Source organism: Chelon labrosus, assembly GCF_963514085.1.
Source record: "Chelon labrosus genome assembly, chromosome: 3".
NCBI classification, from domain to species: Eukaryota; Metazoa; Chordata; class Actinopteri; order Mugiliformes; family Mugilidae; genus Chelon; species Chelon labrosus.
The window spans coordinates 14,031,895-14,059,597 of NC_140339.1; the positions used below are offsets into that span (position 1 = coordinate 14,031,895).

Genomic DNA, 27,703 nt, shown 5'->3' on the forward strand with positions numbered 1-27,703 from the left:
CAACTTTATTGTCATTACACATGTACAGGTACAGAGCAACGAAATGAAGTTTAGCATCTAACCAGAAGTGCAATAAGCAGTAAGTGCACGTGGCATAAATAGTGTGGTAAATAAGAAGTATGGTACAGGTTGTTTTTACAGCATATGCACAATATTTACAGATCAAAATGTACAGGTGAGACCATATATACAGGTTAATGAGCAGGATATACATAATGATTGAATGAGGTACTATGAATATATTATACGGATGGAATTGTTCGTTAAATGTGAGTAGACTATAAACAGGAACTATAACATAACGTAATTTACAATAGAGGAGATGGGCAGATGATAAATTAGGCGTTACAAAAACAGATAAAGTGAGCAATTTACAGTGCAAAAATAAACAATAAGCAGTAGCTACCTAAAGTTACTAAACTAGTGCAATTAACAGTGAGCCCCTGGATTTCGGGGCCCTCACAACTTGTCATCGTCCCCATAAATTTCTCTTGGTCCTGAATGGTTCGTATGAATAAAATAAAATAATTATGCCTTGAAATGCAAAATATACGTTTTGACATGATCCAACACTAAAATTCATAAAGACATCAGTACGATTTCTACATGGGTATCACTCTCTGACAGTAAAATCTTTACTTTTCTAATGTTTCTTTTCCTTCTTCTCTTATATAAGAGACTTTTTGTTTTATCCAACAAACAGTCCAAACCTTAAAATGATTTAATTTTGAATAACGTAATAATGTGTCTATCCAGTAAAGACAAGATACAGCAACACATATTAATTTTCTCTTTCGCCAATAGTTTCTTTCTCACCTTAGAACAAACAGTTTAACATAATCACTCTAGAAAAATAAACTAAAATATATGAAACTCAGTGTGCAGCATCCTGACAGCCTGGTGGATGATAAAGTCGCTGATGGTTTGAGCGGAACTACAAGACGAGGTGAGAGTTTCCACCCGGAATCGTTATCTTTGTGCGTCTCGCATGCGCTGTGTTTTTTTCCCCCATGGATGTGTTGCACTAAGTTTGATAACGGTGGATTGATCAGAGTCTCTCCAATCACTGCAGAATAAACCAGTGCCGCTGACTTGGTAAAACAAATACCACACAATACCTGCACTGCATTTACGCTTCCCTCAGTTCATTTTGTTGTTCTTTAATATATCTTTAATATTTTTGTACTGCTAATTCATCAGTCGTGGTTTACGTCTAAGCATTCGTGCATTTCATGTTTCGACTTTGGACCGAATTCATGTCTTACATACTTGTTCAAATGCAATGCATCTCCACCGCTGTTATTTACGCGCGAGTTTTATTTAGATACGCCCACATTTCTGTCACTCAGTCTGCAGCTTAACACCATCCTCATAGCAATTCAAAAACAGCTGCAAAGACTTTCTTAACAACAACTTTTATATGAGTTTAAATATTAAAATGGCGAAAAGGAAAGAAAGCAGATTAAATCAAGGTACAACTTGTTCCAGTGTTCCCCCTTTTAAGTACTTTACTCTCTGTTACTCTCTGTCTCTGGTCAGCCATGTCTCAGGACAGTAAACATGGAAAGTGGACCATCTCCAGCAGTGATGACGACGATGAATACCCTCCTCCTTCAAGAACCACGACGTCTGAATCCCGTCGACCTCCTGATTCCAATCACAGCTCCCGTAGGTCTGCCTCTCCACTACCACAAACAGTCCCTGTGGAGGTGAAAGCAGAACCAGCTAAACAGCCCGTGTCCTCGCTTGTCGTCGGCTCCGAGGCCAGACAGTCAGCTGCGCAGAACCAGCTAAATCCAGTCAAGTATGAAACTAGTCCTTCACTGGCTGGAAAGCGGAAGAAAGACGCGTCCGATGGGTCAGGCTGGGCTCTCTCAGATAGCGATGAAGATGATGGAGGTGCGAAGAAGAAGAGTTTAAGCAACCCCCCAAAGAAGACGCCTCCCAGCCCTAAAACAAAGAAACTGAAGGTAGAGAATGAGCGTCCCCCGAGCCCTCACGGCAGGCTCTACTACATCGACGAGCCAGAGGACTTCTTTGAATCGTGCATTCCTTGTCTAAACGACATCTACAGGTTTTACCTCAACAAAGTCACAGGCTTGGACAAGAAGTACAACAGAGGAGCTCTGCACATTAAAGGTGAGAAATTTGGTTTGTTTCAAGAAAACAAAACTTGAGGCCTTGCTAAAGGGAGTGAACAACCCTCTTTTTAACTTAACTTTTTTAACTTTTTACTTCCATCCAGACATCCTGTCTCCATTATTTGGGACTCTGAAAGAATCTGTCCAGGTGAGTAACCAGAGTTATATCATACTTTCTATTCATGGCAGTGTTGCGGCTTCTGTTTGACAGTCAGCTAGCTTCTTCAGTCCAGACTCAATAACTACTGGACAGATCGCTGAGGACAATTGTGGTGACATTCCTTGTCCCCGGAGGATGAATCTCAAAGACTTTACTGATTCGCAGTCTTATCATGTAGGGCCATTACCATATGAAAAGTGTGGTGATATAGCTCCACAACTATTGCAGTGACATATGGTAGACACCCCTCAGGATTCACCTAATGATTCACTTTTCATCTAGTACCATCAAGTCAAAAAGTCAACATGCCTGCGTACAAATAGATTAAAGCAGGGTTGCAAGGAAACCCCCCATTAATACTGATCCACTCTCTTTCTTCATAGTTTAATTACTGCTTTGATATCGCCTGGATGGTTAAGCAGTACCCATCAGAATTTAGGTAAGTCCGAGCAACAAACTAAATTATGAAATTATCTACTATAAGCAGTAGTGAAAAATTGTAAAGTATGTGGAGGAAGGTAGTCATACACTGCATATAGTTCAATGCTCAGTTTGTGTTTTCAGGGATCGCCCAGTTCTGATCGTCCATGGAGATAAGCGGGAGGCCAAGGCCCGGCTGCTCCAGCAGGCTCAGCCCTTCCCACATGTCCGTTTCTGCCAGGTACAGATTCACCGTCACAGAGAACGTTTGTTCTAAGAAGGGCCAATGGCTGATAGTATTTGAAATCTGATGGAGGACAGTCATGATGACGGGACTTCCGTGTTACAGAGACTCTTTTATTTTGACAGGCCAAGCTTGACATTGCTTTTGGAACTCACCACACGTAAGCACATTTATTTCTCACTGGTATTACTACTCACTATTATCGGTCTGAATGCTGGTTTAAATTAAAGCGATTTTGTTCCCTTTTGTCAGTAGCTTGCGTAGGTGGTGGACAAATGGTTGTGTAGGGCCTTAAAATGTGGACTGTTAAAGTACATCTCCATTCATCTACTGCAGTATAGGTATTTTTTACAACAGACATTTTGACTCATAGGAGGAGCATGTGTTTTCATGGAGCTTTAAACACTGTAGAAACATTTGTGACTTACACTGCTCACATTACAGCCTTTGACTCTATTATTATATCTCATATGAAGCTGAACACCGTTGTGTGTCTTTGTGCAGGAAGATGATGTTGCTGTGGTATGAAGAAGGCTTCAGAGTCATCATTCTGACCTCCAACCTCATCAGAGCTGACTGGTACCAGAAAACACAAGGGTGGGTCTTCACTGCTTATTTATTCAAAAAAGGTTGAGGGGCTGCGGGTTAGACTGTATGTCCTACTTAAAATGAGCCTCATTAGAAGTAGAGCTAAGTAACTATGTTAATAATTGGTGTCAAGTTTGGTTGTGGAAATGCCTTTAAATACATTTTCTTTTTCCAAACTAGCATGTGGATGAGTCCTCTGTTTCCACGGTTACCAAAGGGAAGTAGTGCGAGTGAAGGTGAGTCACCCACCTTCTTTAAGAGGGATCTACTGGAGTACCTGGCATCGTACCGCGCGCCCGAACTCGAAGAGTGGATCCAACGGATCAAAGAGCACGACCTGTCAGAGACGAGGTAGACACGTGTTATTATTCAGACTTCAGTGTGAACATTTCTGGAGATTTAAGAAGATGTTACAGTTGTTATTGACGTCATTGTAATATCTCTTATCAGGGTGTATTTGGTCGGCTCAACCCCAGGCAGATATGTAGGAGCAGATATGGAGCGCTGGGGCCACCTGAGGCTGAGGAAGGTAACAATTTCTCTGTTTCTCTGCTTCCCTTACATTCAACTTTTTTCTTGCTAATTTAAAAGTTGCTCACAAGTGGCCAATCCTCAGTATGTCACGCCAAATAGATGCCATTAAATATTTTGTGGGACAGTTTTGCTGCTGACAAGCTTTGAGTACATGGCCAGTTTTGGAAAATAAAAATGAAAAAGATTAATGTGAATTTCATTGTTTCCTGTAGTCCAGAATTTATCACCTAGCTGCTGACTTTAAGAAACCCAGAATCCTATGTTGCATTACCTACCAATATGAACCAAGTGTTATACTCATCCTGATTGAAAATTCAGAAATTTTTAGGAAGTTTTATATTGTACTTTTTCAGGATGTCATTTAAAAAGTTCTGGTATACTGTGGACACACCTGCAAACAGAAGTAATGCACAATTCTTGGCTTTTAGTTAGCACATCAACAACACAGAGTACTTTCAAAAGAGATGTTGAATTAGACTTAAAAATCTTCACTTCACTGTCACTTAATGTTTTAGAAGTATTCAAGACTGAGGCAGCACTTAAAACTTGGCACCTAAATGCATTTTCTCATCCTCCTATTATTATTATGTTTAGCTGCTGTACAGCCACACTGACCCTATTCCCGGTGAGGAAAGGTGGCCTGTGATTGGTCAGTTTTCCAGCATCGGCTCAATGGGACTGGATAAGACTAAATGGTTGACGGGGGAATTTCAGCGCACGCTGACGACGCTGGGGAAATCCTCTCTTCGCCCAGATCCCTCCTTGCACTTGGTACGTATCTGCAACACAGCGGCAGCTCATTGAAATGCTATGGTAAAGTTAGTACAGGTGAAGCTTCCACTACAATAACTAATTACTACTTTTGTTTCTGTCCTCACTAAAAAGGAAATTTTCTGACTCAGACCATCTGCTTCACAGGCCCTGTTGGCTGATCTTACAATTGTATAAATGTACTTTATATATGTAATTAAAGTGAGACGATATAACTTGGACGGCATGTATCCCAACTAACCCTCAGCACTAAGTAATAAAACACATTTCTGCTCAGTTCCATACACTCAAGGTTATGTTGCTATGAATTAGCTGGCATCACCAGTAGCTTTCTAATAAAAAGAGCTAATGCGACATTCTTTTGCAGGTTTATCCATCAGTAGAGGATGTGAGGACGAGTTTAGAAGGCTACCCAGGTCGGTATTCTTTATTTATGTTTGAAACGTTGATTTAATAATGGATTTCATATTACCCTGGAGGATGCAAATGAAATTAAGTTTTCCAGAAGAACTTCATATTAGCATCAGGGGCCATGACCTCTATGAAAACTTAATTTTCGTGCTACGCCATCTTTGAGAGTCTTTGATAGCCCTGTCTCGTACTCTGTTGTGATGCTAATCTTTTTGCCCTCCAGCTGGAGGCTCTCTTCCCTACAGCATCCAGACAGCTCAGAAACAGCTCTGGCTGCACGCCTACTTCCAGTGAGTTCATTGTACTAATGAAAATTCAGTCCTGCTGTAAAGATGTGCCAGTATTTAGTCACTTCCTGTGGGCTGCTATTATTGCAGCCCTTTTTACTCACTTAGTTTAAATTAGCTGTCAGTTTTTATTTTTCAACACATAAACTTGTAGCTTGGTTGCAAGTCAGCACAAATCCGTGACTAAATATTACTAATAAAGACACTGTATATAGTAGTTTAAATAAACAGATGGTCAATGACTTAGATTAACGATATGATTATTTAATCTAACATCGATGTGCACGTCTGCTGTGACAAGCTCGTCTCTCATAACCACATATTTCCTAACCAGCTTTTATTCCCAGATAGCAAAACACCTCTGGCCCACATACAGCATCGCATGACATGACGGCTTATTTGGATAACTTGTGGCTGACATTTACTAAGCTGTCGACCTCATGTGGCTGACAGTGAGCAGCCAGGCGTGGTTTGCTCATAGGTCATTATTCCAGCAGTATCTGGTTCAGAGTAATTTTTGCAGTCCAGGCATTTTTGTTTTACATTTATAATACCTCAGCACTAGAATAGAGGGTGACACATGAGTGTTTTTTTACTCGTGTCACATCCCGAAGCAAAACAACTCCATAAAAATCGTCCTATTCCAATGTTGAGTGTTTTTTCTCCTTCAGGGGTTAAGACAAGTCAGTGATTTGACAACTACTTTATACATCTGAATAACAACTTACTGAGTTACTCTTCTTTAAAAGTTTAGACTTGTTTAGAGTGACTTTAGTTTACTGCGTACCTTCAAGGACAACCGAACACCTCAGTGAAATACTCTGTGTTTGTGTTTAGCCGCTGGAAGGCAAATACGACAGGGAGGAGTCATGCCATGCCACACATCAAGACATACATGAGGGCGTCGCCGGATTTCACTCAGCTCGCCTGGTTCCTCGTCACCAGGTGTGTGTGTGCACTAGCTTCTTAAGTGTGATTTATACTACCACAGCACGTTGACAGCGTAGCAACGGCGTAGGGGGTTACGGCGTCTAAGGCATTTATACCTGTGCGCTGGTGTGTCCGTGTTGTTGTAATTACGCCACTGAAACACGAGGCGGCGACTGGCCAGCTGTGTTTAGTTTCACTTTGCACTTCACACAATGGGAACTGAGCAGCTCATGTTGTAGCGTAAGTTAATTAATGTAGATCAACAGTAACTTTCAGGCACCCAGAGCTACGGCGTAGCTACACTGTCAGCGTGCCAGAGTATTATAAATTACGCTTTATTCATTCACATATTATGTAGAATTATTTATTTTGTTATTATGTGTTTTTCTGACATGTAGCCTTCTCTCATTAAACATAAAAAGTCTTTAACTTTGGCACAAATGTTCACGTACAGACGTACAGATTTCCAGACCTTTGCCTTTTTCTTTATAAAGACAAACAATAGAACTGTACGTCCAGTTCTGATATAATTAGAAGTCTTGATAACAGAATATACTTTCACAATGTTTGCACTGTGGTCGTATCTCCAGGTTTCTTATCAATCAGACCCACTCCTTACAGCGTCCTCCTAACTAAGCGTGTGTGTGTGTGCTGTGTGTTTCAGTGCCAACCTGTCCAAGGCAGCGTGGGGTGCACTGGAGAAGAACAACACCCAGGTGATGGTCCGTTCTTATGAGCTGGGGGTCCTCTACGTGCCGTCCGCCTTCGTAAGAGCACAACACACAACAGCAGCTCTGTTACAGCATGATGTAGTGCGGAAAAGAAAATATTACATGTGCCTGATAACCAGCTGTTGGTCTGTTGGTTTTAATTGAGGTGCAATATTATACAGAGCTTTTGTGTGGTAATTTGTGATGTGATCGTTGTCTCCTTACAGAACATGAAGACCTTTCCCGTTGACAAAAGTCCATTTCCTGTCTCCTCTTCCTCCTCTGGTTTCCCGGTGCCTTTTGACCTCCCCCCTACATGCTACTCTCCTAAAGGTGCACAAGTTTTTTTTACCTGTGTGTATGGAGCCATGTACTGTATACAACCCATACAAACACCATTTATATCCTTACATGTGGTCATTCTACACTACACAAAACAAGGACACTTCTCTAAGTGGATGTGAGCCTGTGAAATTATATAACACTCTCTCTGCTCTCTTAGGGGTTGAAATTTAGATTAATTCATTAAAAAATTTTAATTCAACAGGGCCTCCAGCCTCTTTATATCTCAGTCCCAGTTTTTCAAAAACCAACCTCGACTTGGATTAAAGTCTCCCAAGTATTTGTGTCTTGAACGCTGAGCTTAATGTTCTATAAACGCCTTTACGATATGTAATCAGTTTAGGGAAAATCTGAAAAACATGACAATGATTTGCATCCATTAAGCCACATTGTCTCCATCATGCCGCGGATTCTGATATTTTCCTGGTGTGGGGTTTTAAATTCTAATCTTATATCTTATTGTTCAAGCTGTGTTCACTTCAGAGTAGAGATCTGATTGAGGACACACAAAAGCTGAATATTTCTCCCCCACAAAAGCACCATTCTTGGTTCTTTCCCCTCCATTTTTCTTTAATTTACCAAGTGTGTTCATTGCTATAAATGGCAGGATTATGCAGTCTACACATGGACAAGACTTATAAAAAGAATCCATTCATCATTAAACTCCACTGGGAAGCTTTGCGTGTCAGTAGCGACATCTAGTGACGGACGCAAACATAGAACAACTGATTAAAAAGTTAAACTTCAACACAGCAATAAAGTTTGGAAGGACTGCAAGCAGAACTTGAACTCATCTTCAGCTCATATCTAAGCACACAGTGGCAGCCCATGAGTGTTTTGTGTTGTAGTTTGCGCCCTGATGCAAAACTGAAACCGTCTCTTAGAAATAACAGCATATCGTTAACTCATTTTGACACTTGTAATTAACCATGAAGATGGCTGGATGTATAGTTTTAATTAATTCCAATAAAGAAACAGATTCCCAAGTGTCACTTAACCATATTTTAGTAATATATTCTTAAAGGAATTTATAATTATTCAAATAAAATTCATATAAATTCATGACAATTGCACTTTCATTTGGTATTTAAAACCAATATGCTTTGTCAGACACTACATATTAAAAACTGCACAGGTTCTCACTTAGTGTGTCCCGCTTATTTAGTTACTCAGAGTTTTCATTTTATTTCACTGACCTCTTTCCTTTCTCTGTTTTCAGATCAGCCTTGGATCTGGAACATTCCTTACAGCCAAGCTCCTGACACGCACGGCAACATCTGGGTTCCCTCCTGAACACACACACACACACACATCTCTCACTTCATAGTCTGCTGTTTGTACCTGTCAACACTGTGTCTTGATTTTAGTTGTCAGTAGCGTTACTTTAGATACTTTATACTGTACCATAGACAAACATGTTTTCTACCAATAAATAAAACAGTGTTTTCATTGTCCAGCTATGATGATGTTTCTGTGAATGTTGCTGAATGTTGATTTAAATTTAATAAGAAGTGGCCATTTAGTTTGGGTTATATATACTGTATTAATTTAATTACATTACTTAAGATTTAAATTCAGTTCAATTTTATTTATACAGCATCAATAACAATACAAATTGTCTCAAGACGCTTTACAAAACCCGGACTAAAACCCCCAGAGCAAGCCTGGAGGCGACGGTGGCAAGGAAAACTCCCTTTTAACTGGAAGAAACCTTGAGCAGAACCCAGCTCATATGGAGGCACCCATCTACCCAAGGCCAGCCGGGTAGAGACGGAAAAGAGAAAAGAACAGCAGGAGGAACGAGATAAACATACATTTGTCATAAATACATACATCTGACTAAAGTGTACATGTGGAATCTACCCAACAAAGGTCTGGTGGGACCATATTTTGGCTTAAAGTTGTTGTTTCTGCATCGTTCTTGAATTTAGATCATGGAAGAGATTTTGTTAAGTGACAGCTCAGCATAGATCACCTCTTTCAAATTGAAATTCTAGTTCAAGATCTGTAGATTTAGCAAGAAGTGTTTGCTCCTGAAGTCACATTTCATTCAATCTATTAAATGGAGAACACAGTATCAGAAAATGTCAAAAATGAGGATTGGGCCCATGTGTTAAGCACACATTAAAGTCTAGGACTTCTGAAGCACACATCTCCCTGCATGCAGAGGAGGTTGCTATTGTTAATGACATGTTTCTCAACTAACATGTTGATGATTGTATCTTCATGGTCTACCATGTGTAAATTAGTAACTGATAACTCAGCTTGAAAGCAAACCATAATATGAGAAGGGGCCACACAGACTTCTTCTGTTCCTGACACATGAACAACATTCTGCATAAAAGAGCTTGAAGACCCAGTTGTCAGCTGCAGGAGACTTCCAGGAGAGATGATAAAAAAAACATTTACTGTATTTAACCAGGATGGGGTACATGAGACAAACCTTCACCGGGTGGTTCTTATCTCATGACAAAGGATCAATGTGCACTTCTCTTCGTCCAGCTGTTTTGCAGCTGGATGTGCAACAAGGCACTGAGCTGAGTTTATGTAAGAAGTTCACTTTTTTATTTGTAATTTCTGGTCAGACTGGAGTATTTCCTGTGTTTTCCCTAAATGATTACACTGTGAAAAAATAAAATAGATAAATGAAATAATGAAAATAAACTATTTTAGCCATTGTGAAAAAAGCAGGAACTAGTTGAGAAATTGCTTCTGCTTGTTGCGGTATGCATATAAACAATATAAAGCTATATGGAAGACAAAGTATTTTAAAAATCCTGCTGCACCCATTAAAAGTAGTCCTCAGAGTTGAGTCGACACCTCTTTCCCACGATCAGTAAAGGACAATTAATATATCCGTGTATGATTCCCTCTGGTGTACCTAATAATCTGGCAGTGTTTACAGTAAATTCTGTAAACTGCGACTCCCGTCGTTCCTTGCGTCACTGTGTCAACATGGCGCCTGTCTGCCGGACAAAAGGCGAATCTGTCTGACGGCGGATTGAAGCCCAATTAGAAGCAGGGGAGACATTTTGGGAAAACTGTCAGTGTCCGTGTGTCCCTGTGCCCCGAGGCGACAGATATATGGTAAAAACCGACATCTGTGGAGGCTCTTAGACTGGAATAATAAGGTAAGAGAAGTCCTGCAGCTCCAACTACTGCTGTCTTCAAACGGTCCTGCTAGCCCGCTGCATTTCCTTTTTTTTTTCCTACGCTGTTTAATGCAAACTCCTTAAAAAAAAAAAATCGCCTGCCGCTGTTTCTCTGTCGGTGAAGTTTCACACCGCCTTAACTGGCATTAACGATCTCGTCTGAATGATAAAGAGTCGGGCTGTCATTCGGCGTGTTTGTAGTTCACCAAGAAACACTTAATCAAACACAATGTCAACTTTTCCAGTTGCACTACAATGCTCGCTAATGCCATGCACTGTGTTCTAGTAGAGGGTGATAATTACGCTCATCAGGCACCCGGTCATAAAACGTACTATTTTGTTGTGCTGACGATGGGTTAGTTTATAAGATGTGTGCCGAATTGATGTGTTGTTTTCTATTATGTGTAAAACGTCTTAAGACACCTTCTGTCGAGCGGACTAAGGTCGCTGGAAGGAGGGCAAAATTAAAAACCTATTTTTTTTAACGTGCTTCGGAGTGACAGTCGAAAGTCTCACACTGTTCTCAGATTTGCCTCTGACAGCGGGGGGACTACCACAGCGTACCCCCCTCCGGTGAAAACCAGCTGTTTTTGTTGTTTTTGTTGTTGTTGTTGTTTCCGAGTCCAGCGACAGAGTTGCATACTGTAATTTAATGTCTTAGCCTATATGTGCTCAGCTGGCACATGTCTGCAGGCAGGATGCAGTAGTTCATGCCACGTCTGGTTAGACGCTCAAGGCAGGTCACTGGGTTGAGGAGCTGTAATAAAGTTTATCTTTGCAGTGTTAGACTTTTCTTAGAACTAAGCCCTCAAGCAAACATGGAGCTATTTTGGACAAACAGCCCACACACAAAACCAGATCAAGTGACAGTCCAGTCTTGCGCGGCGTGTAGTTAGCCTCAACATGGAGACAGTTGGAGAGTTTGTTGATTATAATGTAATCTGCTGTTGGAAACTCTGTTGGGAAGTTCGCTACTGCTACTCCACGGGGACGTCAGGGAGCTGGTCGAGCTTCGGTGTCCTTTTGAAGGACACTTTGGGGTGGGGTCATTTGTAAGGGCACACTATTTTGGGGTCAATCTGTTAAATGAGTGCGTGACTTTAATCTTTATGAGTTTTATATCTTAATCGTGTTCTTAAGACGTGAAGGAAGAACCTTAGGTTGGCGTGTGAATTCTTACATTAGTGGCACCTTTAAATCCTGATGTAGGTGTCAAGTAGTGATTCATTTAGAAGATCAAATCAGCCACAACTGTCACTTTTTGGCGTTTGTACTGAACACCAGATTGTCCCTATGTGGGTTAAAAACGTGACTCACTGTTCTTGTAGTGAGTGACTGCACTTTTGTTCAAAGTCAAACTCGGTCAACTCTGCCACTCCGTGTGCATACAGTACAAGCGCTTTAAATATGATCAATGTACTTCCACTCAATCTTTGTTTAGAACTGGATTAAATATAATGCCCCGGTTGTGAAAGCCACATGCCTGTGGACGTGACTTTCAGGTAACAGTCAAAGAAGAACTCATACTAGCATTTGTTGGTCCGTTATTGCTTATCTTAATGCTACGTTAGGAACTAGGAGAAATGAGAATCCATATTGCTTAGATTAGAGGTACCTTGTTGTTTTAGGTCTTGTTTAATGTCAGCCAGTGACATTAACAGACCTGTACACAGCCGTCGGATTTGGAGAGGGAAAAAATATTTCATTCATTCGAGTCAAATACTGCGTTTCATTACAAATCAACAATCTTTCCCTTTTTTACAGATGGAAAAATCAATTATCACGAGTCTTAGTGGTATCATGACCACATAGTCGTAGTCCTCGTGGAACATACTTCGGAGCATCTAGAAAAGATGGATGCAGTATTTGAATTGCTAATGGATTTACTGGGAACTCTTCTATTAATAAGCATGAAAACGTCATAACCATGAACAGCTCCCACCCAGCTGGGTTTTGAACTTATGGTTTTAAAAAAAAGTGCTATTGAATGATAAACAAATTCTTGCATTTCATATTTTTTTTTCTCCAGGGATGCCAGATGAAATCTGAGATGCAGCAATACTTTAGATTTCTTTGGAGTCATGGCTGGCAGCTTTTATCAGCAGTTAACTGCCAGTATGCCAACTACCCTTTCTAAATGAATCTAAATGTATTTATGATTCCTCATTTTAATGTGCTTCATGTGTATTTTGTAAGCTTCGATCAGTTTTATCCTTTTATCATAATGCACACTGATCAAAAAAAATCCACTGAGACTGAGGGATCTCTGACACCTTCCCTAGAAATCGTGCATATTATTGCATTTTGATTATTCTAAATAGACGTTTTTAGACATCTAAATTCTTGATAGACTCATCTCTACAGGCAAACTCAAAGAGGGTCGATAATGGACCACGTAATGCGAGGCAAAAGTTGTCAGAGTGGGTAGGGTTAATTAAAAGTTACACGAATGTGGTGGAGTACCCCGGTGGCCTTGGGTTTAATCTGCCACCTATGAACCAATTCATTGTGGGTTTGCGTCCTGCAGAGGAGCTTTGTTGCATGTCATTCCGCATCTCTTTCTTCATTCTTCATTTCCTGTCATCTCTCTGCTCGCAGCTATCTAAAGCGCTGTTCTCATGGGATCAGCATTACCTGGGGAAGTCATGTGATAAAGAAATTACTCGCCTATGTCTGTGTTGCGTGTGTGTGTGTGTGTGTAGGTTGTTTGAACGGGATAAGCAAACTCTGTGTTTCACTTGGATTAGATTAGAATATATATGGAATATTGTCATTGTGCAGAGTACAGGTACAGAGACAATGAAATGCAATTAGTATCTTAGCAGAAGTGCACTATTTACAGTGCAAATGTGACAGTATTACTGATTTATTATTCTCAGATATGATGTCAAGACTCTTCAGTTTTCTGTCGGAGGCAAACATTGGCCATGTAACACCACCACACTTATTTAACAACTTATTTAAGTTACCTTGCATATTATTGTGGGTTAATATAATCAAAAATATATTTTGTGTGATAAGACAGTGTTGATCCTGGGTGAGAATTTAAATCATTTAACTTCACTTCACATGAACACTTGAGGAAATGCGAAATCCGTCTTGAGCAAAAAAAGAGAACAAAACTCCTTGAGCAAATAAAAACAAATCACTGTGTTGCCGACTTGGGACTAGTATTATCACAGGACCTCTGTGTTTAGAGAGATATGTTAGGTCATTATTACTTTACAAATTACGGACATGGTTGATTGGCACGGGGTTAAGATCGGAGAAGTCCAGTGCAAACAGGGCTGTTAAGATGCAGATCTCAAAATAAATAAAGTATATAAGCATGTAGAATATCTGAAACAAGTTTGCACAAGGAATATAAAAAAAAAGTCCCAGTTTGTTTTTACAGTAATTGTGGTTAGTTTTTTTTACTTCAAGTTTCCTTGCATGCCCCATTACAAGGACTACAGATACTGTACAATGATTGCCTTTGTGTTGAGGCTGTGCTAGAAGTCAGAGTAATCGTTTTGTGTTTCAGTATTAATTAATCACAAAAATGCAGTGCCGACAAGGCTAAGAAATATTACACTGAAGTGAAAGTGAAAATATACGATTGGTGTGTTTATTTGTTAATGTGTGACAAAATATTGCAAAATACCATCTGTATTGCAAAACATATATTTTTAATCATTTGTCACAAAGTGGAATGTAGCATTTAGTTAAAAGACTCAGTTTTAGCTGTCCTTTATTGATCCTTTGTATCTGTCTAACTTCTTACAGCATGAGTCATCCTCTGCAGCAGGGAGAAAACGCATGAAGCTTGGCTGCCTGAGATGTAAATTTTTCTTGGCATTCTTCCCAAGACGCACACACACACACACACGCACACACACTCACTCACCCTCCACTCCCTCCCTCCCCTCTTACATCTATAAGCGTTGATATGTCTGCTGACTTTGATTTTCTGCCGTGGCCTGTTTTTCTTCTCTGCGTCAGAAAGAAAAGCACCGAGACAGATGTGTTATCTCTGATTTCTCTGCTTATGTTCCTCTTCTCTCTCCGTTCAGCTTCGTGCCACTTGAAGTGACACATTTAAAAATATGCGGCGTCTGAAAATAGTACGATAGATGTGCTAAAGCGGTGCTGGCTTGGTTTAAATCATACCGTGCAGTTTTACATTATGTACTGGGTCTATAGCATATTTGCACAACATTAAATGATTGCTGGGGTTGAAACTATGTCCACGATAATAAACACTTTATTCAGTCTGGAGGAATGCACTTTAAATCTGGATAGCAGCTGCTGAGCACTGATGTCTTAAAGTGTATGCATATGTGTGCATTGTATATCTGCAGGCAGGAAGCTAACTGGTGTGACTCTTCTGCCATTTCTGTTCACTGGTGGAGATTTTCAGAGACGTGAGGCTCGGTGTGCAGAGGGAGGTCACTAATGAGCTAAAAATGTTTCAGCTAATCTGAATTTGATGATTTTCATTATGGCACTCTTAAGGGCTGTCTTTTGTTTTTGCAAAAGTAATCTAATATGTTTCCTCTCTGCTGTTTATAATAGATAGAATAGATAGCATTCACAGGTTTAGTGCCACTTTGGTGGACAATACTGATGACTGTCTTTTTTTAGTCTGGTCAGGACATAATAATCTTTTTTATGTCCTGTCCCCACTAGTGGACATGTGCTTTTTCAAATAAACTCGGGCAGCTGTTTAAATAAAAAAAAAAAAAATAAATAAACATTTACCGGTACCACCCGTTCCAGGATTATGACTGGAGTTTTGTTGTTATCAAATTATTGTGTTATTGAGTCTAAGTGATGTGTTGAATGCATTCAGAAGCTGCTCATATATTCTTGGTTTCGACCATAATAGCGTTAAACCGCTGCCAGTATGTGATTTGCTCCATACGATGCCTTGAGTTTTAGTTGATCGACAGTAAAAATGTAAGTTTTTGTAAAGAATGGTTAGAAGCGCTGTTGTGTAGTAAACCAATCAGGCATAACTTTAAAACCACCTTCCTAATATTGTGCCTCAAACAGTTGGGACTCATCAGAGAATGGACATAGGTCTTCTGAGGGTGTCCTGTGGTGTCTGGCAACAGAATGCTGTTAGTGGGGGCCTTTGGGTCTTATGGGTTAAGGGGAGGTTCCTCTGTGGATCAGGCTTGTTCCAGTGCATCCCACAGATACATGATCAGTTTGGGATCTGGTGAATTTGGAGGTCAGGTCAACACCTTTTGCTGTTTTTCATGTTTTTTCAGTTGTTCCTAAACTGTTTTTGTGTGTGTGTCTGTGTCAGGCTGCATCCTGCTGGGGATGGCTGCTGCCATCAAGGAGTGTCATTGCTATGGGGTGGGGGGTGTCTGGTCTGGTCTAGATGGGTGTCTAAGGTCCAAAAGTTTCCCAGCAGAACACTGAATTGTCACAAGATGGTCAATGTCATTTACTTTTCCTGTCAGTGGTTTTAATGTTATGGCTGATCAGTGTATGTAGTACTCCTTACAGAACCTTTGCACCTTTTCATATAAAATTACGCTTTGATCATCTACAAGAACTATTTTAATTTAGTGTCTTCTTGATAGATCCTTCTCTGTGATGATTAACTACAGGCATCAAACTGTAATGGTGTAAGTCCTCCGCCATTAACGGTAAAATAATGACCTCTTCCAGGATGTTCCAGCAGTGTGAGGAGCCTCGCTTCACCATTGAGCAGATTGACCTCCTCCAGAGGCTACGGAGGACGGGGATCACCCAGGCCGAGGTCCTCCACGCGCTGGACACCCTGGACCACCTGGACCGCCAGCATGGACACAAGTTGGCCCACAAACCCTCCTACATGCCACCCTTGTCTTCCAGCACCGCCGCGGCAGCCTCCTCCTCCATGACTTCCACCGCCACTCAGACAACTTTCCCCGACAACCGGCTCTCACTGTCGCCTAATAACAATTTCGACACCACCTCCCCGCCTCTGCCGGTGGCAGTAGCCTCACCTGTTGCCATGGCAGCGGTGGCCCAGAACGGCCTAGTTGCCGTAACCAATGGAAAGCTTTCACCGCCTCGGTTTCCTCTCGCCGTGGTTACTGGCAGCGTGACCGCACCGGGCTATGGATTTGAGGCCAGCGAAGAGGACATGGATGTTGATGACAAGGTGGAGGACTTGATGAGGTATGATAAGTCTTGACTTAACTTAGACTAGACTAGAACAGGACCAGGCCAGCTCAGACCAGATTAGGTTTTATAAACTCATTTGGATGGTTGTTTGTGAATTGTGCTGTTTGAACCACTGCTAATAATTAGAAACCGTAATATAACGTGCCTGGAGAAGCTGAGTTTGGACTTTTTTGTCATCCACTATGTTGGATCTTAGTGCAAATCAAACACTTAGTCTGAGAACAGTTCACACTGAGCACCAAGTTCAACTTTATACGTTCATGTCTGAGTAAGCTTTTGTAAGAGGGGTCTTCTTCAACTCACTCTGGTCAGAACCAATACGGTGGGTGTTATAGTTTTTCCTCATCGGCCACGAAGGGCATTACACAATCAAAGACTCTAGCCTCACAAAAGTGGGATTTATGCCGCACTGTTTTTGTCTAAGGCAAGAACTTACAATGAATAACTCGCTTGTTTGGCCAAATGTTCATCTAGTTAACTTCTCCAACTCCAGTCAAGAGCAAAATGGTAATTTCTGTGGGCCATGCCATAAATGAGGATGGACCAGCACTCCAGTTGTTGGACAGATACCTTTCTTCAGCAGACAAACTGTCACTGATAGTGTCACAGCCAAAATGTTATAGTTACTCCGGTTATTACTCGGAATGTGAAGATTTGATTTGAGTGAGTTGACCAGCACCAATGTAATTAAAGCTCCACAATTCTCAATAACAGATTTTACAGCAGATACAGCTGATGCTACTAGTAGTTAAAATGTCAGGAACTAACTTGACGACATGCTGTTTATACAGTAACGACTCATTCATCTTCTATGTGCAGGACATAAGCTTGACGTGTCTCCTTTTGTTTTGAGAGATTATTTTGGTCATCTGAAACTCCCTTATCGTCTGACTCAAAATATCTCCATGCTCAGTTCTCGGTGCGTGTATTATTGTTTGTTTGAGCTGTGATCAAAACCAAAGTCAGTTCAGTTTCCTACAGCCATCACAATAAATAGTAATTGAATTAACACTCATGTGGTGTTTGAGCTCCGTGGCAACAGATGTCCCGCTGGTTGACAAGCCTGCCTGTAGCTGACGCTGCATCGAACACACACACGTACAAATGCACAAATGCACACATGCACTCCAGTGCCTCTCATCTGTAGTCTGCAGCCAGCCAGACAGCATCAATCAGAGCAGTATTGATTTGCAGATATGTGAAGAAGATGAAATCAAGCCACAAGGACGGCAGAGAATATTCCAGCAGGATCAGGCCTCTGATTCTTGTCCACATTCAGCTGCAGCAACCACTGGTACACAGTAGTTAGACCTGCTAAGTGCAGTGACTGCTGTGTTGTGTGTTTTAGCTAAGGTTTAATTTCTAATGTTGGAGATTTAGTTATGCTTTGCACCTTGTGTTAACAGTAGACTCTCTGCTTGTAGGCGGGACAGTGCTGTGATCAAAGAGGAGATCAAGTCCTTTCTGGCAAACAGGCGGATCTCCCAGGCTGTGGTCGCTCAGGTAACAGGTTAGTATCCGCCTCTTTGGTACTCTTGGGTCGAGTCCACTAAGAAACTAGAAGAGCGTGGGCATGTCATCAAAGGGTCTGACTTGTGTCTTCTTCCTCCAGGGATCAGTCAGAGTCGGATCTCCCACTGGCTCCTACAACAGGGATCAGACCTCAGCGAACAGAAGAAACGAGCCTTCTTCCGCTGGTACCAGCTGGAGAAGACCAACCCCGGTAACGCCACCCTCCTCCATCAGGCCCTCATCTCCTATATTAACATCCACTTTAGATTTATTTTTGGGCTCCACTGAACAGGGGCAATGAAGAGAGACAGGAAACTATGAGAGAGATTGTTCTACAGCAAATTGTCAAGCCATGTGCCTGCATAATTTTTACGTGCATCTTGAGATGGTCATAATTATAGAAATCCAGACTGTGAAGTGTTTATTGAACAGTGACTACATTGTGTTACGTTGAGATCAGCTTAGTGGAATGCACAGTGTAGGGAAATCAGTACATTCTGGTTCAAGTTAGCCTTTGTTCTCACTAGGGGGAAAACCAGCAATAATGACTTTCATAAGAGTTTCTAGGATGGTTGGGGACAGTGTTCTCTGTTCCTTCACACGAAATCATGATGTTCACAATGAACAGATGGAGAAACACCACATAGAATCATTAACATCATTAATACTGTGACGTCCGTGACTCAAGGTGCCACACTGGCCATGCGAGCTGCCCCACTGGCATTAGAGGACATGATGGACTGGCACCAAGCCCCGCCCACATTCGGCACGGCCCCCGGGGGCTTCCGCCTGCGACGAGGGAGCAGGTTCACCTGGAGGAAGGAGTGTCTGACCGTCATGGAGAGGTGAGGAAGAGTGTTCAGCGGTCCCAATGAGAACTTGATTAAGAAAGGGTTGAAAGTAATGAAGTATGTATGTTTTATGTGCAGCTACTTCAGTGATAACCAGTATCCTGACGAAGCCAAGAGAGAGGAGATTGCCACTGCCTGCAACGCCGTCATTCAGAAACCAGGTACAGTATTTAACTGGTTGAAATATTACTTCCAAAATATTTTTATGAAAGCATACAGAGGTGTGAAATACAGTTTCTCCTTGTCCCACTGTGCTACATTTACAGTATGTAGACTATTTTTCCTGTAAAACCTATGTCTACTCAACCTGGTGTAGCCAGACTCGATTCTTATCAACATATGAGTCTGGTAACACCATTTGGATTTGGAAGAGGAAGAAGTACCATATCACACAAGTGGATTATCTTACAACTAATCCGAGCCATTTTGTTGTAAATTAATTCAATTCAGTGCTAAATTGACATTTATGACTTCTGCTTCCTTCAGTACAGAGATACATTCTAGTGGGAAACACATACTGGATGCATTCAGTATATTTTATGGATTTATTGCAGGAAGAGAGACGGTGAGAGACTCAGAGCCTGTTGTTCCTCTGCTTATACAGAGCGTCAGATGTTCTTATATAGGTTCATCTAAACAAGAGGAAGGGCAAGGTTCAACAGTGCCATATAAGGAGTTGTTTTTTTCACTGGGGATACACTGCCTGGCCAAAAAAAAAAAAAGTTGCCACCAAAAAAAAAGGATAAGACTCTAATATTTAATTGGATCGCCTTTGGCTTTGATTGCAGCACGCATTCTCTGTGGCATTGTTTCAGTAGGCTTCTTCAGTGTCACAAGACTTACTTCCATCCAGTGTTGCATTATTTTTATTATTCCCAAAGATTCTCAATGGGGTTAAGGTCTGGACTCTGTGGTGGCCAATCCATGTGTGAAGATGATGTCTCATGCTCCCTGAACCACTCTTTCACAATTTGAGCCCCATGAATCCTGACATTGTCATCTTGGAATATGCCCGTGCCATCATGGAAGAAAAAACTCCATTGATGGAATAACCTGGTCATTCAGTATATTCAGGTAGTCAGCTGATTCTTTGGACACATAATGTTGCTGAACCTAGACCTGAGCAACTGCAGCAACCCCAGATCATAGCACTGCCCCCACAGGCTTGTACAGTAGGAACTAGGCATGATGGGTGCATCGCTTCATCTGCCTCTCTTCTTACAATCATAGAAATCAAACAATTTCCTTGAAGGATTAATGAAGTATTCTGATTCTGATTACCCTGATGCGCTGGTTCAACCACTATCCTTCCAGTTTTTAATAATGTGTTGGACAGTTCTTAACCCAATTTCAGTAGTTTCTACAATCTCCTTAGATGTTTTCTCTGCTTGATGTATGCCAGTGATTTGACCCTTCTCAAACAGACTAACATCTTTTCCACGACCACAGGATGTGTCTTTCGACATGCTTGTTTAAGAAATGAGAAGCTACTCATTGCATCAGTTGGGGTTAAATAACTTGTGGCCAGCTGAAAGATAATCACGCCTGCAGTAATTTTCCAGTAGGAGGCTCGTACCTATTTGCTTAGTTAAATCCAGGTGGCGACTCTTATTTTTGGCCAGGCAGTGTAGTTACTAGCAATTGATCATGTCCTGTCTGTCCTGACAGTTATGGTATGTGCACAGTAACCATCCCAATGCCAGGGGTACCATATCTCTGTAGGTTCCCACAACGCTAAACTCATCAAAAAGAAAATACAAAGGATAGATGAGATTATATAGATTATTAGTAAAGTTCCATTACACTGCGTCGCTGTTACACTGTCTTCCAGGCTTCCAACATCTACCACGTCTACTGTATATATACAGTATACTACAGGATGATTACTAAAGTAGAAAACAAACTGCGTAGAGCTTGTGCTGCATTCGAGTTTGTGTGAGTGTACCTATGCACGGTCTATGCTCAGTGCGTTGCGAGGGTTAGTGGGTCTTTGAAGTGGGGAGAGTGTTATCATGGCCCGAATCAGTTGCACAACCTGATTGTTCCGTCCCAGATGCGTCATGTCTATAGATGTCTACATTTATCTGTTGGGCAAGATGTTTATCCCGTGACTATCTTGTGTTAGGCTGTGAATTCTGGGTAAATTCCGATTGTTTTCCTGCCCGAAAGTTCAGTGCAAACTTATAAATTGAAGAACAGAACACTTGTATGGATATTTTACTCAAAGATGAACCAAAAACGTGTGTTACAGGAAAGAAGCTGTCTGATTTAGAGCGGGTAACATCTCTGAAGGTCTACAACTGGTTTGCCAACCGCCGCAAAGACATCAAGAGGCGCGCCAACATTGGTAATGTCTATCTCTATGTTTGTTTGTGTGCGTGCATGATTGGTATTAAATATTACTGTAGTTATAGCAATATGGTATAAGTCAAACATGAAGCCAAAAGTCAGTGTATGTCTATTTTCCTGGAAGAGCACCGTTGCTTGCATCTGAGTGTCTTGCTGTGAGGAGCTGATATGCTATGATGAAGTTTGTGTTTTTGAAGAAGCAGCCATCTTGGAGAGCCATGGCATCGAGGTTCAGAGTCCTGGGTGTCAGTCCAACAGCGATGAGGTGGATGGCAACGACTTCCCAGACCAGGTGAGCTACACGCAGACAGCAACTGAGCGTGAACTCCTTCTTTAATCCACTATGTACAACACAGAGACACGCACGGCTGCATTTGTACTCGGCAGAGAATAACACCACTGAATTCACTGAACCGAGTATAAAGCCACACGAACTGGGTTTTATTTGGTTTCCAGTTTGATCAGTTTTTTACTTGTGCTTGTCTGACATTAATAAACAGTAGATTAACCTTTGTGCTGGTCTGTTACAGGGCTGTGAGGTGTCCTTATTTGACAAGAGAGCTTCAGCCAGGCAGTTTGGTTTCAGTCGAGCTGACCTGTCCTCTCCAACCCAGGTAAATACGACTACTTCCACACCACAAGTACATTCATTAATAAATTCAGTTAGAGCTATAGATCCATGTTCCCCCCTCCACTTCTCTCCTCCTCACTTAGGTCCCCACTCTGCTTCCCAGCTGGTTCTCCGCCTTGGGAAGAGGAGCTGTGTCCGGACAGAGAGGCGCTTCTCTGATCGGCCGCTCCCTAATGCCAGGGGCGGGCCATCAGGCGGAAGGCGCCAGGATAACAGGTGTGTCCTGGTCCCCTCCTTCCCCCTCCCTCCAGGATGAACCCGCAATTCACAGCGCGCTGTCCGAGCCCCAGGACCCGGTCGCTTTGGAGAAAGCGGCGGCAGCAGTGAGCGACAGCAACCAGGCCATAGCCGGTCACGTGGTCGCAGCGGCGAGCAGCCTGGGGAATGACATCAAGACGGAAACGCTGGAGGATGACTGAAAGCGACGGGGGATACTGGAGCTATCAGAGTGATGAACAGGTGTCATTATATGCAAGCAGATTTTATAGGAATGTAACAAGTTGAAAAACAAACAAAAAAAAAAAAAATGACCAAAAGTCGTGTAAACTCCAACCCTGAGATACCTCCCAACCCTACCTCCAACCACCAACCTGCTCCGCTACGCTCTTATAAGCATTATTAATGTACTATAATATAATGATAATAATAATAATAATAATAACAATAATGATAAACCTATAGATAAACTTTTATTTGTTGACGTGTTCAGCGATCTATGGAAGATTTAAAATGTACGTAAAACAAACCCAACAAAGAAATCACTTAACAAATATGAGGAAACTCAACTGTATAAGCCTGATTTTAGTTTTTTTTTTGTTTGTTCTCTAAATTTCTTCGTTGACTTGTTTTCTATTGAGGCATTTTAAATCTTCCATGTAAAGCTGGTGAACAGGACATGGGGCTTTTATGCAGCTTGTCCTGGAAAAACTGCGTTTCTCACAGCAGGACAACACTGTATTTGACACGGGGTTCAAATAGTTTCAGGGTCTTGCACTGTGATCACAACACAACTGAATTGCCTCAAAAGAGAGAACACATTAATTGGAAAGTTCATTTTCACTGATGGTTTTAGGACCGTGTAGCGCATTTCATCTCAGTTCTTTACATTTCAAATTTCCGCTGGTTTTTGTCCGAGACGACAAGTCTGAGCTTGTTGAGAATATTTCTGTGAGTCTACGATGATGTGCAAAAGAGAAAAAAGAAAAACAAACAGAGTCAACCTTCCCTGTCTGATAAAATAAGCTCGATAATATATGGAAGATCTGCCATAATTTGACTATCACAGTAACTGAATACCTAGTTATGACATTTAATCACTACTGAATACTTAATGTCAGCGTTTAAATATTACTGTATTTATTCTACATATTTAACAGTTTCCACTTTGAAATAATAGAAGATTTTAAGTGTCTGAGGTTTTCATCAACATAACTTACATATTTTATTTTTATTTTTATAGTGTTTTTAGAAGATATTTCAAACTACCAGACTTTAAACCTCATAAATAGGTGATTTTCTAAATGAAATTAAATATTTCAGCACTTATGAATTCAATAATATTTAAACTTAAAAAAATAAAAATTTAAAAAAACAGTATTCAGTGGAGAACAAAAATCACAATTAGGTCTTCACTGTTTCCAATAAGCCTCGAGCTTTGCTTCCATATCAGTAAGATGTAATTTAAGAAAGTTACTAGATACATAAGAAGAGCCAAAACTGTTGACAGAGTTGTATAGAAAACAAGAGACGTGCACGTCCATGTGAGCGGGTGTTGTTTATTCATTCTTGCCTGAATGAGGCGGAATGATTGATCACTGTGATAATCTGTATCAGTACAATAGATCAGTTCGGTGGGAGGGATCCAACAGTGTCATAAAGCTGTTTAGATGCTACAGATTAAAGTGTGACGTGAATACACACATATACGACGCGCGTGTGTGTGTGTGTGTGTGAAAGCACACGCATACTTATATACAGTATATGTACCCTAATCCATTTCTATATACAGTATGTAGACCTATTAGCTTCAAATGAGAGAAACTATCAGTATGAGTCTTTCTTGTTGGTGAAAGCTGAGTGAAACATTAGCCAAAGTATTGTTTTATAATTTGTGTATTTTTCTGAGTGTATGATGGATCTATGTGTTTTAGAGATATGCTAATCAAGGGCACATCAGATGTGTCAAATTTATTGCAAGCAAGACGCATCCTTTCTCCTTTGTAGGTATACCTGTGTCTGTGCTCGATATGCCATGTGTTCTAAACACACACCGCCACGTTTGACTTGTACGTGAATCGACACTTTATCGGATCAGCACCGCGGTGCTCAGAGTCCCTGTTTAAACATTTAATAGATCACTGTGAGTGACTGACCGATCAGATCAGAGCGACGTGAGGAAACGGATGTTTTCCTCAGAAAAGTAATTTTGCGTTTTAATGAAGTCTCCCCAAACAAAAGATTAATTTACATCAAATTGAAAATATTTCTGTTGGTACAGCCACTGTAGAAGTCCATAAGCTGAATTCTCTATAAGCAATTACTAAAAATCTGCCTTTTTTTTTTAACCTTGAGGTCATGTCTAAGCATAGTCAACACATTCAAATGTTAGAAGTTTAATTTTAAAGAATAAATACACAAACATTATACCAAGTGCTCATTCACTGGTTTGATGTTGTTAGTTCATTGTACAGTTACGGTGCGGTTGGTTGTGCAGTAAAGCTGCCTTCATCGTTCAGGTGTAATAGAGGTCAGAAAGTCTCTGGTGTAGACCAGCTGATTAGAATCACTCAGGAGAGGCCGTCTCTGTACAACGGTTTGTAGCTCTGCCAGCCAACAGCAGCTCTTCTAGTTCCTGCTTTTAAACTATGAGTATTGACTACTGCCACCTGCTGGTGTGGAGAGTTATTTCCTTTCACATATGAATTAGCTGCTGTTGGCTGTAGTCTTCGCGGTTTGTTCAACTTTTTGATCCAGACAAGGCTGACGTAACAGTTGACACTCGATACTGGTGTCTGTATCAGCGCGGCCTTAGATGAGCGAGAGGTTTTGGGCCGGAAATCCAAAACACTGAGCTAAAAGAGGCTAAAAAACAAACATGAGAGGACTGTACAGACTGTAATTCTTATGCATTACTATAGTTTTCTTTCTGACACTTTTTACTGGTTAAAAAGTAAATACTGCTACAGGTAAATATAGCATTAGACCCAACCCTAAATCTTTATCAGCATCCAGACGGCCGGTTGACTTCTGCTCAGACGTTTTTATGTTGAAGTGCCTTATTTGTTGCAGTGTAGTAACACGGGCTCAGTGCAGACTTCTCCAGTGGCTGTCCATGCATCACTGTACCACTACTAAAGCAAACAAAGCTAAACTCATGATGTTCTGTTACAGCTAACACTAAAGTGGCTCCATTCAAACCGGTTCATCATAGTCCATCACCAGGTGCTCTCCAGGCTAAGCTACTAGTTCAGAGTTTAAAAACTCAACACAAATACCTCACTCCCCCCTCTCTCCTCCCCCCTTCAGCTATAAGCTACACCCCACTGGTTCCTCCACAGCTGCTTCAATGTGAATCAGAGTTTAGACTGTTGAGAGAAAATCTAACTGTAGAGCAGATTAATTCAGAGGAGACTGACGGTTAACTGTGACGAGGCTGTAAAGACGACTCACGCTCAGTGTTTTCTAAAAGGGAAATTCCTCCTCGAACTTGAGCCAATAAATATTAAGTTTGAACTTAAAGGGAAATTCCACTCAAAAAATAAAAAATAAGTCATTCATAAGCTCTTGCGAACACGTGAAATACTAAAATAGCTCCCCCCTGATTCTGGTGGAATACGTCTTCAGTTCCAGTTAAAATGGACGTTTTGTGGAATGTCTCTTTAATCGTGCGGCAGCATAGCTGTCCTAGGTGTCTTTGCTTCAAGCATTTCAGACATTACTACCAATCACTGGTCATCTCTGTGAGTGATTTACACAAAAGTATGACAATGTAGTGTCCCACAAAGGGTTAAATAATGTGTCTTTTTTTTTTTTCTTTCTCTTTATAATCTGCTAAGCAGAAGCCTTTCTGAAATGAATCTGTGGATTCATTTGAGACAACATGCTGTTCTGAGATTATTTCCAGGATTTTAAATCATTTCCCCCGCTGCAGTCACGGCATTAAGAGGTCTGAGGCGGCAAATCAGCTTTAGTTTAGGAAAAGTGAATTTAAACCAAATCCATGACAGAAATAATAAGACGGGGGGGGGGGGGAAATGGTGAATGAATCATAGATTTAGAATTAGGAATAAAAAAGAAAGTTAAATGAAGCAAAACTTCAAACCATAAACAAAGTTTGTTCTTAGTTATTTCATGAAATATTTGTATTATCCTCTGGAAGGGTCCGAGGTGAATCTCGTCACGTGTCAAACATTTGTGAAGGGTCACCAGGACACGCTGCAGTGTTCAAAACACTCATGAGAGGGAACACTCTGATTTAATTAACAGTATTTGAAATATGCTAATGATTTTTGCATATTAAAACCAAAAGGACAGATTTCCGAACAGCAACCTCACAATCTTTTCTGTGGTTTCTTTCATTGCTTTGGTTTGTTTAGATGTTGATTTTTATTGCCTCTTTCTGTTTTCGTGCCACAAAGTGTGTTTTTAATTAACTGCCTAACGAGTCAAAGTTCTGATGACGTGTCAGGACTGCGTCAGGCCAGCCATCGTCGTGTCTTTTCATCAGTTCGAGTGCAGTGTTTTGCCATCTGCCTTCAGTCCTCAGTTGCCTTGTTGTACTGTTCTCGCTCTCTCGCTAGCCTGCACACGCGCCCGTGGCACTGACTATAGCTTGGTCATGTTGTTGTTGTTGTTGTTTGCCTCTTCTGGCAAATGGTCGTGTCCCTCAACAGACAGCACAGCAAACCCTTGTCTTAAGAGAACAGGATTTGAGATGCTACTGTAGCGTCACATAGGTCAGTGTTGGATCTGATCTGAGACCAGCTGTCTGAACGTGTGTCTGTGTGCGTTCAGACGGTGGACGTCGAGGCCCTCCTACGTTAGTCAGTGTCGTGCGATGCAGTCTTGACATTTGATGAGTAGAAAGTCTTTTTTTTTTTTTTTTTGTTTATCATCCAAGCAGTTGACATTAAACGCAGCATTAAAAAATAAAAATAAATAAACGGTGGTTGCCATTCCACTCCGGCAATAAGCTCTCCAATAAATCTGTGTAAAATGAAAAATATCAAACCTCAGCAGGATGTTTGTTGTATCAGTTTCAATTGATTCTTTCTTTTTTTTTATCCTCCTGTTCTTTTCTATTTCAAGATTTAGTGCCTTTTTTGGACGGTAGACTGTTGTGTAATCGCTATGTAGAAAATCTACATATGCCTTTTGTTACTTTTTCATCTGTTGGATAAACCTTATTTGTTATTTTTAAGGTGTGTTTTTATTGATATTCTATTTACAAGGGAATAAAAACTGATCAGACTCCACGCGGCGTGTCTCCATGTGTCTCGTTTGTGC

General features: G+C 41.0%; 2 protein-coding genes across 6 annotated transcripts; both read left to right on the forward strand.

Annotated features, from left to right (window-relative positions):
* Window positions 1-8: 8 nt before the first annotated feature.
* Window positions 9-8,998, forward strand: tdp1 (tyrosyl-DNA phosphodiesterase 1). 2 transcript variants are annotated; one of them, XM_084540990.1, is made up of 16 exons: window positions 9-1,095; window positions 1,540-2,139; window positions 2,246-2,289; window positions 2,685-2,740; window positions 2,866-2,962; window positions 3,091-3,125; window positions 3,470-3,562; window positions 3,734-3,904; window positions 4,004-4,082; window positions 4,682-4,858; window positions 5,226-5,274; window positions 5,493-5,559; window positions 6,394-6,501; window positions 7,151-7,253; window positions 7,424-7,529; window positions 8,758-8,998. In XM_084540990.1, the coding sequence occupies exons 2-16, from the start codon at window positions 1,542-1,544 to the stop codon at window positions 8,829-8,831; spliced, it is 1,857 nt and encodes a 618-aa protein (XP_084397116.1). In that variant the 5' UTR covers window positions 9-1,095; window positions 1,540-1,541; the 3' UTR covers window positions 8,832-8,998. The 2 variants fall into 2 exon arrangements, with proteins under 2 accessions (XP_084397116.1, XP_084397117.1); XM_084540991.1 differs by lacking the exons at window positions 7,424-7,529; window positions 8,758-8,998 and having other exon boundaries at window positions 5,515-5,559.
* Window positions 8,999-10,291: 1,293 nt separating this feature from the next.
* Window positions 10,292-27,672, forward strand: LOC311485413 (homeobox-containing protein 1-like). 4 transcript variants are annotated; one of them, XM_084540803.1, is made up of 10 exons: window positions 10,292-10,669; window positions 16,355-16,849; window positions 18,280-18,365; window positions 18,468-18,578; window positions 19,056-19,212; window positions 19,297-19,379; window positions 21,470-21,565; window positions 21,765-21,859; window positions 22,098-22,181; window positions 22,282-27,672. In XM_084540803.1, exons 2-10 carry the CDS (start codon window positions 16,356-16,358, stop codon window positions 22,615-22,617), a joined length of 1,542 nt encoding a protein of 513 aa, XP_084396929.1. In that variant the 5' UTR covers window positions 10,292-10,669; window position 16,355; the 3' UTR covers window positions 22,618-27,672. The 4 variants fall into 4 exon arrangements, with proteins under 4 accessions (XP_084396929.1, XP_084396928.1, XP_084396930.1 ...); XM_084540802.1 differs by lacking the exon at window positions 10,292-10,669 and adding an exon at window positions 14,424-14,510; XM_084540804.1 differs by lacking the exon at window positions 10,292-10,669 and adding an exon at window positions 14,424-14,510 and having other exon boundaries at window positions 21,768-21,859.
* Window positions 27,673-27,703: the final 31 nt, after the last annotated feature.

Bases quoted from the DNA above. Each gene is read 5' to 3' on its own strand.
- LOC311485413 (XM_084540802.1), top strand. The intron at 18,579-19,055 runs GTAACGCCACCC...CCGTGACTCAAG, and splicing joins GCTGGAGAAGACCAACCCCG to GTGCCACACTGGCCATGCGA. The intron at 21,860-22,097 runs GTGAGCTACACG...GGTCTGTTACAG, and splicing joins GCAACGACTTCCCAGACCAG to GGCTGTGAGGTGTCCTTATT.
- tdp1 (XM_084540990.1), top strand. From the start codon at position 1,542: ATGTCTCAGGACAGTAAACATGGAAAGTGGACCATCTCCAGCAGTGAT. The intron at 3,905-4,003 runs GTAGACACGTGT...ATCTCTTATCAG, and splicing joins CACGACCTGTCAGAGACGAG to GGTGTATTTGGTCGGCTCAA. The intron at 7,530-8,757 runs GTGCACAAGTTT...CTCTGTTTTCAG, and splicing joins TACATGCTACTCTCCTAAAG to ATCAGCCTTGGATCTGGAAC.